Genomic DNA, 15,810 nt, shown 5'->3' on the forward strand with positions numbered 1-15,810 from the left:
ATCGTTCATTCTTCAATGATCATTCCTTGTTCGTACTTCATCGTTCATTCTTCATTGATCATTGATCCTTGTTCATTATTAATCGTTCATTCTTCATTGATCATTGATCCTTGTTCATTCTTCATCGTTCATTCTTCATTGATCATTGATCCGTGTTCATTCTTCATTATTCATTCTTCAATGATCATTGATCCTTGTTCATTCTTCATCGTTCATTCATTATTGATCATTGATCCTTGTTCATTTTACATCGTTCATTCTACAATGCTCATTGATCCTTGTTCATTCTTCATCGTTCATTGTTCATTGATCATTGATTCTTGTTCATTCTTCATTGTTCATTGTTCAATGATCATTAATCGTTGTTCATTCTTCATCATTCATTCTTCAATGATCATTAAACCTTGTTCATACTTCATCGTTCATTCTTCATTGATCATTGATCCTTGTTCATTATTAATCGTTCATTCTTCATTGATCATTGATCCTAGTTCATTCTTCATCGTTCATTCTTCGTTGATCATTGATCAGTGTTCATTCTTCATTTTTCATTCTTCATTGTTCATTGATTATTGATCATTGATCCTTGTTCATTTTTCATCCTTCATTCTACAATGCTCATTGATCCTTGTTCATTCTTCATCGTTCATTGTTCATTGATCATTGATTCTTGTTCATTCTTCATCGTTCATTGTTCAATGATCATTAATCCTTGTTCATTCTTCATCGCTCATTCTTCAATGATCATTCCTTGTTCATACTTCATCGTTCATTCTTCATTGATCATTGATCCTTGTTCATTATTAATCGTTCATTCTTCATTGATCATTGATCCTTGTTCATTCTTCATCGTTCATTCTTCATTGATCATTGATCCGTGTTCATTCTTCATTATTCATTCTTCAATGATCATTGATCCTTGTTCATTCTTCATCGTTCATTCATTATTGATCATTGATGCTTGTTCATTTTACATCGTTCATTCTACAATGCTCATTGATCCTTGTTCATTCTTCATCGTTTATTGTTCATTGATCATTGATTCTTGTTCATTCTTCATCGTTCATTGTTCAATGATCATTAATCCTTGTTCATTCTTCATCGTTCATTCTTCAATGATCATTGAAGCTTGTTCATACTTCATCGTTCATTCTTCATTTATCATTGATCCTTGTTCATTATTAATCGTTCATTCTTCATTGATCATTGATCCTTGTTCATTCTTCATAGTTCATTCTTCATTGATCATTGATCCGTGTTCATTCTTCATTTTTCATTCTTCAATGATCATTGATCCTTGTTCATTCTTCATTGTTCATTCATTATTGATCATTGATCCTTGTTCATTATTCATCGTTCATTCTACAATGCTCATTGATCCTTGTTTATTCTTCATCGTTCATTGTTCATTGATCATTGATTCTTGTTCATTCTTCATCGTTCATTGTTCAATGATCATTAATCCTTGTTCATTCTTCATCGTTCATTCTTCAATGATCATTGAACCTTGTTCATACTTCATCGTTCATTCGTTATTGATCATTGATCCTTGTTCATTATTAATCGTTCATTCTTCATTGATCATTGATCCTTGTTCATTCTTCATCGTTTATTCTTCATTGATCATTCATCCGTGTTCATTCTTCATTTTTCATTCTTCAATGATCATTGATCCTTGTTCATTCTTCATTGTTCATTCATTCTTGATCATTGATCCTTGTTCATTATTCATCGTTCATTCTACAATGCTCTTTGATCCTTGTTCATTCTTCATCGTTCATTATTTATTGATCATTGATTCTTGTTCATTTTTTATCGTTCATTGTTCAATGATCATTGATCCTTATTCATTCTTCATCGTTCATTCTTCAATGATCATTGATCCTTGTTCATACTTCATCGTTCATTCTTCATTGATCATTGATCCTTGTTCATTATAGCTGTTGGATGGTTAGGACACCCTGTTTTTAGAGATAAAGAAGGACGTGAACTTTTTGTACGCCGTATGCCTACTTTTTTTGAAACCTTTCTGGTCGTTTTGATCGACGGGGACGGAATTGTTCGAGCTGATGTTCCTTTTAGAAGAGCGGAATCTAAGTATAGCGTTGAACAAGTAGGTGTAACTGTTGAGTTTTATGGTGGCGAACTCAACGGAGTCAGTTATAGTGATCCTGCTACTGTGAAAAAATATGCTAGACGTGCTCAATTAGGTGAAATTTTCGAATTAGACCGTGCTACTTTGAAATCAGATGGTGTTTTTCGTAGTAGTCCGAGGGGTTGGTTTACCTTTGGACATGCTTCCTTTGCCCTACTATTCTTCTTCGGACACATCTGGCATGGGTCGCGAACTTTGTTCCGAGATGTTTTTGCCGGTATTGACCCCGATTTGGATGTTCAAGTAGAATTTGGCGCATTCCAAAAAATTGGAGATCCAACTACAAGAAGACAAGGAGTTTAATACAACATTGCTTTGTTATTTTTTGTGATTTGGCATAGGATACTGGAGCAATCTTAATTTTAATTACCGCCCCTTATTTACTCTTTCCCTTTTATCATTATCGGGAAAATAATTTCAAGTAAACAGGTATGGAAGCTATAATTGTAAACCACAATCAAATATATGGAAGCATTGGTTTATACATTTCTATTAGTCTCTACTCTAGGGATAATTTTTTTCGCTATCTTTTTTCGGGAACCGCCTAATCGTTCATTCTTCATTCTTCATTGATCATTGATCCTTTTTCATTCTTCATCGTTCATTCTTCATTGATCATTGATCCGTGTTCATTCTTCATTATTCATTCTTCAATGATCATTGATCCTTGTTCATTCTTCATCGTTCATTCATTATTGATCATTGATCCTTGTTCATTTTACATCGTTCATTCTACAATGCTCATTGATCCTTATTTATTCTTCATCGTTCATTGTTCATTGATCATTGATTCTTGTTCATTCTTCATCGTTCATTGTTCAATGATCATTAATCCTTGTTCATTCTTCATCGTTCATTCTTCAATGATCATTGAACCTTGTTCATACTTCATCGTTCATTCTTCATTGATCATTGATCCTTGTTCATTATTAATCGTTCATTCTTTATTCTTCATTGATCATTGATCCTTGTTTATTCTTCATCGTTCATTGTTCATTGATTCTTGTTCATTCTTCATCGTTCATTGTTCAATGATCATTAATCCTTGTTCATTCTTCATCGTTCATTCTTCAATGATCATTGAACCTTGTTCATACTTCATCGTTCATTCTTCATTGATCATTGATCCTTGTTCATTCTTCATCGTTCATTCTTCATTGATCATTGATCCGTGTTCATTCTTCATTTTTCATTCTTCAATGATCATTGATCCTTGTTCATTCTTCATTGTTCACTCATTATTGATCATTGATCCTTGTTCATTTTTCATCGTTCATTCTACAATGCTCTTTGATCCTTGTTCATTCTTCATCGTTGATTGTTCATTGATCATTGATTCTTGTTCATTCTTTATCGTTCATTATTCAATGATCATTAATCCTTGTTCATTCTTCATTATTCATTCTTCAATGATCATTGATCCTTGTTAATCCTTCATCGTTCATTCATTATTGATCATTGATCCTTGTTCATTCTTCATCGTTCATTGTTCATTGATCATTGATTCTTGTTCATTCTTCATCGTTCATTGTTCAATGATCATTAATCCTTGTCCATTCTTCATCGTTCATTCTTCAATGATCATTGAACCTTGTTCATACTTCATCGTTCATTCTTCATTGATCATTGATCCTTGTTCATTATTAATCGTTCATTCTTCATTGATCATTGATCCTTGTTCATTCTTCATAGTTCATTCTTCATTGATCATTGATCCGTGTTCATTCTTTATTTTTCATTCTTCAATGATCATTGATCCTTGTTCATTCTTCATTGTTCATTCATTATTGATCATTGATCCTTGTTCATTATTCATTGTTCATTCTACAATGCTCATTGATCCTTGTTTATTCTTCATCGTTCATTGTTCATTGATCATTGATTCTTGTTCATTCTTCATCGTTCATTGTTCAATGATCATTAATCCTTGTTTATTCTTCATCGTTCATTCTTCAATGATCATTGAAGCTTGTTCATACTTCATCGTTCATTCTTCATTTATCATTGATCCTTGTTCATTATTAATCGTTCATTCTTCATTGATCATTGATCCTTGTTCATTCTTCATAGTTCATTCTTCATTGATCATTGATCCGTGTTCATTCTTCATTTTTCATTCTTCAATGATCATTGATCCTTGTTCATTCTTCATTGTTCATTCATTATTGATCATTGATCCTTGTTCATTATTCATCGTTCATTCTACAATGCTCATTGATCCTTGTTTATTCTTCATCGTTCATTGTTCATTGATCATTGATTCTTGTTCATTCTTCATCGTTCATTGTTCAATGATCATTAATCCTTGTTCATTCTTCATCGTTCATTCTTCAATGATCATTGAACCTTGTTCATACTTCATCGTTCATTCTTTATTGATCATTGATCCTTGTTCATTATTAATCGTTCATTCTTCATTGATCATTGATCCTTGTTCATTCTTCATCGTTTATTCTTCATTGATCATTGATCCGTGTTCATTCTTCATTTTTCATTCTTCAATGATCATTGATCCTTGTTCATTCTTCATTGTTCATTCATTCTTGATCATTGATCCTTGTTCATTATTCATCGTTCATTCTACAATGCTCTTTGATCCTTGTTCATTCTTCATCGTTCATTATTCATTGATCATTGATTCTTGTTCATTTTTCATCGTTCATTGTTCAATGATCATTGATCCTTATTCATTCTTCATCGTTCATTCTTCAATGATCATTGATCCTTGTTCATACTTCATCGTTCATTCTTCATTGATCATTGATCCTTGTTCATTATAGCTATTGGATGGTTAGGACACCCTGTTTTTAGACATAAAGAAGGACGTGAACTTTTTGTACGCCGTATGCCTACTTTTTTTGAAACCTTTCCGGTCGTTTTGATCGACGGGGACGGAATTGTTCGAGCTGATGTTCCTTTTAGAAGAGCGGAATCTAAGTATAGCGTTGAACAAGTAGGTGTAACTGTTGAGTTTTATGGTGGCGAACTCAACGGAGTCAGTTATAGTGATCCTGCTACTGTGAAAAAATATGCTAGACGTGCTCAATTAGGTGAAATTTTCGAATTAGACCGTGCTACTTTGAAATCAGATGGTGTTTTTCGTAGTAGTCCGAGGGGTTGGTTTACCTTTGGACATGCTTCCTTTGCCCTACTATTCTTCTTCGGACACATCTGGCATGGGTCGCGAACTTTGTTCCGAGATGTTTTTGCCGGTATTGACCCCGATTTGGATGTTCAAGTAGAATTTGGCGCATTCCAAAAAATTGGAGATCCAACTACAAGAAGACAAGGAGTTTAATACAACATTGCTTTGTTATTTTTTGTGATTTGGCATAGGATACTGGAGCAATCTTAATTTGAATTACCGCCCCTTATTTACTCTTTCCCTTTTATCATTATCGGGAAAATAATTTCAAGTAAACAGGTACGGAAGCTATAATTGTAAACCACAATCAAATATATGGAAGCATTGGTTTATACATTTCTATTAGTCTCTACTCTAGGGATAATTTTTTTCGCTATCTTTTTTCGGGAACCGCCTAATCGTTCATTCTTCATTCTTCATTGATCATTGATCCTTTTTCATTCTTCATCGTTCATTCTTCATTGATCATTGATCCGTGTTCATTCTTCATTATTCATTCTTCAATGATCATTGATCCTTGTTCATTCTTCATCGTTCATTCATTATTGATCATTGATCCTTGTTCATTTTACATCGTTCATTCTACAATGCTCATTGATCCTTATTTATTCTTCATCGTTCATTGTTCATTGATCATTGATTCTTGTTCATTCTTCATCGTTCATTGTTCAATGATCATTAATCCTTGTTCATTCTTCATCGTTCATTCTTCAATGATCATTGAACCTTGTTCATACTTCATCGTTCATTCTTCATTGATCATTGATCCTTGTTCATTATTAATCGTTCATTCTTCATTGATCATTGATCCTTGTTCATTCTTCATCGTTCATTCTTCATTGATCATTGATCCGTGTTCATTCTTCATTTTTCATTCTTCAATGATCATTGATCCTTGTTCATTCTTCATTGTTCATTCATTATTGATCATTGATCCTTGTTCATTATTCATCGTTCATTCTACAATGCTCTTTGATCCTTGTTCATTCTTCATTGTTCATTATTCATTGATCATTGATTCTTGTTCATTCTTCATCGTTCATTGTTCAATGATCATTGATCCTTATTCATTCTTCATAGTTCATTCTTCATTGATCATTGATCCGTGTTCATTCTTCATTATTCATTCTTCAATGATCATATCCTTGTTCATTCTTCATCCCTCATTCATTATTGATCATTGATCCTTGTTCATTTTACATCGTCCATTCTACAATGCTCATTGATCCTTGTTCATTCTTCATCGTTCATCGTTCATTGATCATTGATTCTTGTTCATTCCTCATCGTTCAATGTTCATTGATGATTGATTCTTGTTCATTCTTCATCTTTCATTGTTCAATGATCATTAATCCTTGTTCATTCTTCATCGTTCATTCTTCAATGATCATTGAACCTTGTTCATACTTCATCGTTCATTCTTCATTGATCATTGATCCGTGTTCATTCTTCATTATTCATTCCTCAATGATCATTGATCCTTGTGCATTCTTCATCGTTCATTCATTATTGATCATTGATCCTTGTTCATTTTACATCGTTCATTCTACAATGCTCATTGATCCTTGTTTATTCTTCATCGTTCATTGTTCATTGATCATTGATTCTTGTTCATTCTTCATCGTTCATTGTTCAATGATCATTAATCCTTGTTCATTCTTCATCGTTCATTCTTCAATGATCATTCCTTGTTCATACTTCATCGTTCATTCTTCATTGATCATTGATCCTTGTTCATTATTAATCGTTCATTCTTCATTGATCATTGATCCTTGTTCATTCTTCATCGTTCATTCTACAATGCTCATTGATCCTTGTTTATTCTTCATCGTTCATTGTTCATTGATCATTGATTCTTGTTCATTCTTCATCGTTCATTGTTCAATGATCATTAATCCTTGTTCATTCTTCATCGTTCATTCTTCAATGATCATTGAACCTTGTTCATACTTCATCGTTCATTCTTTATTGATCATTGATCCTTGTTCATTATTAATCGTTCATTCTTCATTGATCATTGATCCTTGTTCATTCTTCATCGTTTATTCTTCATTGATCATTGATCCGTGTTCATTCTTCATTTTTCATTCTTCAATGATCATTGATCCTTGTTCATTCTTCATTGTTCATTCATTCTTGATCATTGATCCTTGTTCATTATTCATCGTTCATTCTACAATGCTCTTTGATCCTTGTTCATTCTTCATCGTTCATTATTCATTGATCATTGATTCTTGTTCATTTTTCATCGTTCATTGTTCAATGATCATTGATCCTTATTCATTCTTCATCGTTCATTCTTCAATGATCATTGATCCTTGTTCATACTTCATCGTTCATTCTTCATTGATCATTGATCCTTGTTCATTATAGCTATTGGATGGTTAGGACACCCTGTTTTTAGACATAAAGAAGGACGTGAACTTTTTGTACGCCGTATGCCTACTTTTTTTGAAACCTTTCCGGTCGTTTTGATCGACGGGGACGGAATTGTTCGAGCTGATGTTCCTTTTAGAAGAGCGGAATCTAAGTATAGCGTTGAACAAGTAGGTGTAACTGTTGAGTTTTATGGTGGCGAACTCAACGGAGTCAGTTATAGTGATCCTGCTACTGTGAAAAAATATGCTAGACGTGCTCAATTAGGTGAAATTTTCGAATTAGACCGTGCTACTTTGAAATCAGATGGTGTTTTTCGTAGTAGTCCGAGGGGTTGGTTTACCTTTGGACATGCTTCCTTTGCCCTACTATTCTTCTTCGGACACATCTGGCATGGGTCGCGAACTTTGTTCCGAGATGTTTTTGCCGGTATTGACCCCGATTTGGATGTTCAAGTAGAATTTGGCGCATTCCAAAAAATTGGAGATCCAACTACAAGAAGACAAGGAGTTTAATACAACATTGCTTTGTTATTTTTTGTGATTTGGCATAGGATACTGGAGCAATCTTAATTTGAATTACCGCCCCTTATTTACTCTTTCCCTTTTATCATTATCGGGAAAATAATTTCAAGTAAACAGGTACGGAAGCTATAATTGTAAACCACAATCAAATATATGGAAGCATTGGTTTATACATTTCTATTAGTCTCTACTCTAGGGATAATTTTTTTCGCTATCTTTTTTCGGGAACCGCCTAATCGTTCATTCTTCATTCTTCATTGATCATTGATCCTTTTTCATTCTTCATCGTTCATTCTTCATTGATCATTGATCCGTGTTCATTCTTCATTATTCATTCTTCAATGATCATTGATCCTTGTTCATTCTTCATCGTTCATTCATTATTGATCATTGATCCTTGTTCATTTTACATCGTTCATTCTACAATGCTCATTGATCCTTATTTATTCTTCATCGTTCATTGTTCATTGATCATTGATTCTTGTTCATTCTTCATCGTTCATTGTTCAATGATCATTAATCCTTGTTCATTCTTCATCGTTCATTCTTCAATGATCATTGAACCTTGTTCATACTTCATCGTTCATTCTTCATTGATCATTGATCCTTGTTCATTATTAATCGTTCATTCTTCATTGATCATTGATCCTTGTTCATTCTTCATCGTTCATTCTTCATTGATCATTGATCCGTGTTCATTCTTCATTTTTCATTCTTCAATGATCATTGATCCTTGTTCATTCTTCATTGTTCATTCATTATTGATCATTGATCCTTGTTCATTATTCATCGTTCATTCTACAATGCTCTTTGATCCTTGTTCATTCTTCATTGTTCATTATTCATTGATCATTGATTCTTGTTCATTCTTCATCGTTCATTGTTCAATGATCATTGATCCTTATTCATTCTTCATAGTTCATTCTTCATTGATCATTGATCCGTGTTCATTCTTCATTATTCATTCTTCAATGATCATATCCTTGTTCATTCTTCATCCCTCATTCATTATTGATCATTGATCCTTGTTCATTTTACATCGTCCATTCTACAATGCTCATTGATCCTTGTTCATTCTTCATCGTTCATCGTTCATTGATCATTGATTCTTGTTCATTCCTCATCGTTCAATGTTCATTGATGATTGATTCTTGTTCATTCTTCATCTTTCATTGTTCAATGATCATTAATCCTTGTTCATTCTTCATCGTTCATTCTTCAATGATCATTGAACCTTGTTCATACTTCATCGTTCATTCTTCATTGATCATTGATCCGTGTTCATTCTTCATTATTCATTCCTCAATGATCATTGATCCTTGTGCATTCTTCATCGTTCATTCATTATTGATCATTGATCCTTGTTCATTTTACATCGTTCATTCTACAATGCTCATTGATCCTTGTTTATTCTTCATCGTTCATTGTTCATTGATCATTGATTCTTGTTCATTCTTCATCGTTCATTGTTCAATGATCATTAATCCTTGTTCATTCTTCATCGTTCATTCTTCAATGATCATTCCTTGTTCATACTTCATCGTTCATTCTTCATTGATCATTGATCCTTGTTCATTATTAATCGTTCATTCTTCATTGATCATTGATCCTTGTTCATTCTTCATCGTTCATTCTACAATGCTCATTGATCCTTGTTTATTCTTCATCGTTCATTGTTCATTGATCATTGATTCTTGTTCATTCTTCATCGTTCATTGTTCAATGATCATTAATCCTTGTTCATTCTTCATCGTTCATTCTTCAATGATCATTGAACCTTGTTCATACTTCATCGTTCATTCTTTATTGATCATTGATCCTTGTTCATTATTAATCGTTCATTCTTCATTGATCATTGATCCTTGTTCATTCTTCATCGTTTATTCTTCATTGATCATTGATCCGTGTTCATTCTTCATTTTTCATTCTTCAATGATCATTGATCCTTGTTCATTCTTCATTGTTCATTCATTCTTGATCATTGATCCTTGTTCATTATTCATCGTTCATTCTACAATGCTCTTTGATCCTTGTTCATTCTTCATCGTTCATTATTCATTGATCATTGATTCTTGTTCATTTTTCATCGTTCATTGTTCAATGATCATTGATCCTTATTCATTCTTCATCGTTCATTCTTCAATGATCATTGATCCTTGTTCATACTTCATCGTTCATTCTTCATTGATCATTGATCCTTGTTCATTATAGCTGTTGGATGGTTAGGACACCCTGTTTTTAGACATAAAGAAGGACGTGAACTTTTTGTACGCCGTATGCCTACTTTTTTTGAAACCTTTCCGGTCGTTTTGATCGACGGGGACGGAATTGTTCGAGCTGATGTTCCTTTTAGAAGAGCGGAATCTAAGTATAGCGTTGAACAAGTAGGTGTAACTGTTGAGTTTTATGGTGGCGAACTCAACGGAGTCAGTTATAGTGATCCTGCTACTGTGAAAAAATATGCTAGACGTGCTCAATTAGGTGAAATTTTCGAATTAGACCGTGCTACTTTGAAATCAGATGGTGTTTTTCGTAGTAGTCCGAGGGGTTGGTTTACCTTTGGACATGCTTCCTTTGCCCTACTATTCTTCTTCGGACACATCTGGCATGGGTCGCGAACTTTGTTCCGAGATGTTTTTGCCGGTATTGACCCCGATTTGGATGTTCAAGTAGAATTTGGCGCATTCCAAAAAATTGGAGATCCAACTACAAGAAGACAAGGAGTTTAATACAACATTGCTTTGTTATTTTTTGTGATTTGGCATAGGATACTGGAGCAATCTTAATTTGAATTACCGCCCCTTATTTACTCTTTCCCTTTTATCATTATCGGGAAAATAATTTCAAGTAAACAGGTACGGAAGCTATAATTGTAAACCACAATCAAATATATGGAAGCATTGGTTTATACATTTCTATTAGTCTCTACTCTAGGGATAATTTTTTTCGCTATCTTTTTTCGGGAACCGCCTAATCGTTCATTCTTCATTCTTCATTGATCATTGATCCTTTTTCATTCTTCATCGTTCATTCTTCATTGATCATTGATCCGTGTTCATTCTTCATTATTCATTCTTCAATGATCATTGATCCTTGTTCATTCTTCATCGTTCATTCATTATTGATCATTGATCCTTGTTCATTTTACATCGTTCATTCTACAATGCTCATTGATCCTTATTTATTCTTCATCGTTCATTGTTCATTGATCATTGATTCTTGTTCATTCTTCATCGTTCATTGTTCAATGATCATTAATCCTTGTTCATTCTTCATCGTTCATTCTTCAATGATCATTGAACCTTGTTCATACTTCATCGTTCATTCTTCATTGATCATTGATCCTTGTTCATTATTAATCGTTCATTCTTCATTGATCATTGATCCTTGTTCATTCTTCATCGTTCATTCTTCATTGATCATTGATCCGTGTTCATTCTTCATTTTTCATTCTTCAATGATCATTGATCCTTGTTCATTCTTCATTGTTCATTCATTATTGATCATTGATCCTTGTTCATTATTCATCGTTCATTCTACAATGCTCTTTGATCCTTGTTCATTCTTCATTGTTCATTATTCATTGATCATTGATTCTTGTTCATTCTTCATCGTTCATTGTTCAATGATCATTGATCCTTATTCATTCTTCATAGTTCATTCTTCATTGATCATTGATCCGTGTTCATTCTTCATTATTCATTCTTCAATGATCATATCCTTGTTCATTCTTCATCCCTCATTCATTATTGATCATTGATCCTTGTTCATTTTACATCGTCCATTCTACAATGCTCATTGATCCTTGTTCATTCTTCATCGTTCATCGTTCATTGATCATTGATTCTTGTTCATTCCTCATCGTTCAATGTTCATTGATGATTGATTCTTGTTCATTCTTCATCTTTCATTGTTCAATGATCATTAATCCTTGTTCATTCTTCATCGTTCATTCTTCAATGATCATTGAACCTTGTTCATACTTCATCGTTCATTCTTCATTGATCATTGATCCGTGTTCATTCTTCATTATTCATTCCTCAATGATCATTGATCCTTGTGCATTCTTCATCGTTCATTCATTATTGATCATTGATCCTTGTTCATTTTACATCGTTCATTCTACAATGCTCATTGATCCTTGTTTATTCTTCATCGTTCATTGTTCATTGATCATTGATTCTTGTTCATTCTTCATCGTTCATTGTTCAATGATCATTAATCCTTGTTCATTCTTCATCGTTCATTCTTCAATGATCATTCCTTGTTCATACTTCATCGTTCATTCTTCATTGATCATTGATCCTTGTTCATTATTAATCGTTCATTCTTCATTGATCATTGATCCTTGTTCATTCTTCATCGTTCATTCTACAATGCTCATTGATCCTTGTTTATTCTTCATCGTTCATTGTTCATTGATCATTGATTCTTGTTCATTCTTCATCGTTCATTGTTCAATGATCATTAATCCTTGTTCATTCTTCATCGTTCATTCTTCAATGATCATTGAACCTTGTTCATACTTCATCGTTCATTCTTTATTGATCATTGATCCTTGTTCATTATTAATCGTTCATTCTTCATTGATCATTGATCCTTGTTCATTCTTCATCGTTTATTCTTCATTGATCATTGATCCGTGTTCATTCTTCATTTTTCATTCTTCAATGATCATTGATCCTTGTTCATTCTTCATTGTTCATTCATTCTTGATCATTGATCCTTGTTCATTATTCATCGTTCATTCTACAATGCTCTTTGATCCTTGTTCATTCTTCATCGTTCATTATTCATTGATCATTGATTCTTGTTCATTTTTCATCGTTCATTGTTCAATGATCATTGATCCTTATTCATTCTTCATCGTTCATTCTTCAATGATCATTGATCCTTGTTCATACTTCATCGTTCATTCTTCATTGATCATTGATCCTTGTTCATTATAGCTGTTGGATGGTTAGGACACCCTGTTTTTAGACATAAAGAAGGACGTGAACTTTTTGTACGCCGTATGCCTACTGTTTTTGAAACCTTTCCGGTCGTTTTGATCGACGGGGACGGAATTGTTCGAGCTGATGTTCCTTTTAGAAGAGCGGAATCTAAGTATAGCGTTGAACAAGTAGGTGTAACTGTTGAGTTTTATGGTGGCGAACTCAACGGAGTCAGTTATAGTGATCCTGCTACTGTGAAAAAATATGCTAGACGTGCTCAATTAGGTGAAATTTTCGAATTAGACCGTGCTACTTTGAAATCAGATGGTGTTTTTCGTAGTAGTCCGAGGGGTTGGTTTACCTTTGGACATGCTTCCTTTGCCCTACTATTCTTCTTCGGACACATCTGGCATGGGTCGCGAACTTTGTTCCGAGATGTTTTTGCCGGTATTGACCCCGATTTGGATGTTCAAGTAGAATTTGGCGCATTCCAAAAAATTGGAGATCCAACTACAAGAAGACAAGGAGTTTAATACAACATTGCTTTGTTATTTTTTGTGATTTGGCATAGGATACTGGAGCAATCTTAATTTGAATTACCGCCCCTTTTTTACTCTTTCCCTTTTATCATTATCGGGAAAATAATTTCAAGTAAACAGGTATGGAAGCTATAATTGTAAACCACAATCAAATATATGGAAGCATTGGTTTATACATTTCTATTAGTCTCTACTCTAGGGATAATTTTTTTCGCTATCTTTTTTCGGGAACCGCCTAATCGTTCATTCTTCATTCTTCATTGATCATTGATCCTTTTTCATTCTTCATCGTTCATTCTTCATTGATCATTGATCCGTGTTCATTCTTCATTATTCATTCTTCAATGATCATTGATCCTTGTTCATTCTTCATCGTTCATTCATTATTGATCATTGATCCTTGTTCATTTTACATCGTTCATTCTACAATGCTCATTGATCCTTATTTATTCTTCATCGTTCATTGTTCATTGATCATTGATTCTTGTTCATTCTTCATCGTTCATTGTTCAATGATCATTAATCCTTGTTCATTCTTCATCGTTCATTCTTCAATGATCATTGAACCTTGTTCATACTTCATCGTTCATTCTTCATTGATCATTGATCCTTGTTCATTATTAATCGTTCATTCTTCATTGATCATTGATCCTTGTTCATTCTTCATAGTTCATTCTTCATTGATCATTGATCCGTGTTCATTCTTCATTATTCATTCTTCAATGATCATATCCTTGTTCATTCTTCATCCCTCATTCATTATTGATCATTGATCCTTGTTCATTTTACATCGTCCATTCTACAATGCTCATTGATCCTTGTTCATTCTTCATCGTTCATCGTTCATTGATCATTGATTCTTGTTCATTCCTCATCGTTCAATGTTCATTGATGATTGATTCTTGTTCATTCTTCATCTTTCATTGTTCAATGATCATTAATCCTTGTTCATTCTTCATCGTTCATTCTTCAATGATCATTGAACCTTGTTCATACTTCATCGTTCATTCTTCATTGATCATTGATCCGTGTTCATTCTTCATTATTCATTCCTCAATGATCATTGATCCTTGTGCATTCTTCATCGTTCATTCATTATTGATCATTGATCCTTGTTCATTTTACATCGTTCATTCTACAATGCTCATTGATCCTTGTTTATTCTTCATCGTTCATTGTTCATTGATCATTGATTCTTGTTCATTCTTCATCGTTCATTGTTCAATGATCATTAATCCTTGTTCATTCTTCATCGTTCATTCTTCAATGATCATTCCTTGTTCATACTTCATCGTTCATTCTTCATTGATCATTGATCCTTGTTCATTATTAATCGTTCATTCTTCATTGATCATTGATCCTTGTTCATTCTTCATCGTTCATTCTTCATTGATCATTGATCCGTGTTCATTCTTCATTTTTCATTCTTCAATGATCATTTATCGTTGTTCATTCTTTATTGTTCATTCATTATTGATCATTGATCCTTGTTCATTTTTCATCGTTCATTCTACAATGCTCTTTGATCCTTGTTCATTCTTCATCGTTGATTGTTCATTGATCATTGATTCTTGTTCATTCTTTATCGTTCATTGTTCAATGATCATTAATCCTTGTTCATTCTTCATCGTTCATTCTTCAATGATCATTGATCCTTGTTCATTCTTCATAGTTCATTCTTCATTGATCATTGATCCGTGTTCATTCTTCATTTTTCATTCTTCAATGATCATTGATCCTTCTTCATTCTTCATTGTTCATTCATTATTGATCATTGATCCTTGTTATTTTTTCATTGTTCATTCTACAATGCTCTTTGATCCTTGTTCATTCTTCATCGTTCATTGTTCATTGATCATTGATTCTTGTGCATTCTTCATCGTTCATTGTTCAATGATCATTGATCCATGTTCATTCTTCATCGTTCATTCTTCAATGATCATTGATCCTTGTTCATACTTCATCGTTCATTCTTCAATGATCATTGATCCTTGTTCATTATTAATCGTTCATTCTTTATTCTTCATTGATCATTGATCCTTGTTCATTCTTCATCATTTATTCTTCATTGATCATTGATCCGTGTTCATTCTTCATTATTCATTCTTCAATGATCATTGATCCTTGTTCATTCTTC

The 15,810-nt window shown here is 33.2% G+C and overlaps 5 protein-coding genes across 5 annotated transcripts; all 5 read left to right on the top strand.

Annotated features, from left to right (window-relative positions):
• Positions 1–1,933: 1,933 nt before the first annotated feature.
• On the top strand, positions 1,934–2,700 carry LOC130821550 (photosystem II CP47 reaction center protein-like; the record flags this gene model as incomplete). The annotated part of the gene is made up of 1 exon (XM_057687340.1): positions 1,934–2,700. A coding segment is annotated over one exon (525 nt), but the record flags the coding sequence as incomplete, so codon positions are not given.
• A 2,228-nt stretch (positions 2,701–4,928) lies between these two features.
• On the top strand, positions 4,929–5,557 carry LOC130821551 (photosystem II CP47 reaction center protein-like; the record flags this gene model as incomplete). The annotated part of the gene is made up of 1 exon (XM_057687341.1): positions 4,929–5,557. A coding segment is annotated over one exon (525 nt), but the record flags the coding sequence as incomplete, so codon positions are not given.
• A 2,109-nt stretch (positions 5,558–7,666) lies between these two features.
• LOC130821552 (photosystem II CP47 reaction center protein-like) lies at positions 7,667–8,295 on the top strand (the record flags this gene model as incomplete). Its single annotated transcript, XM_057687342.1, has 1 exon — positions 7,667–8,295. A coding segment is annotated over one exon (525 nt), but the record flags the coding sequence as incomplete, so codon positions are not given.
• Positions 8,296–10,404: 2,109 nt separating this feature from the next.
• On the top strand, positions 10,405–11,032 carry LOC130821553 (photosystem II CP47 reaction center protein-like; the record flags this gene model as incomplete). The annotated part of the gene is made up of 1 exon (XM_057687344.1): positions 10,405–11,032. A coding segment is annotated over one exon (525 nt), but the record flags the coding sequence as incomplete, so codon positions are not given.
• A 2,110-nt stretch (positions 11,033–13,142) lies between these two features.
• LOC130821554 (photosystem II CP47 reaction center protein-like) lies at positions 13,143–13,909 on the top strand (the record flags this gene model as incomplete). Its single annotated transcript, XM_057687345.1, has 1 exon — positions 13,143–13,909. A coding segment is annotated over one exon (525 nt), but the record flags the coding sequence as incomplete, so codon positions are not given.
• Between the last annotated feature and the right edge of the window lie 1,901 nt (positions 13,910–15,810).

The sequence above is a fragment of the Amaranthus tricolor genome, chromosome 8 (genome assembly GCF_026212465.1).
Source record: "Amaranthus tricolor cultivar Red isolate AtriRed21 chromosome 8, ASM2621246v1, whole genome shotgun sequence".
Taxonomy (NCBI): Eukaryota; Viridiplantae; Streptophyta; class Magnoliopsida; order Caryophyllales; family Amaranthaceae; genus Amaranthus; species Amaranthus tricolor.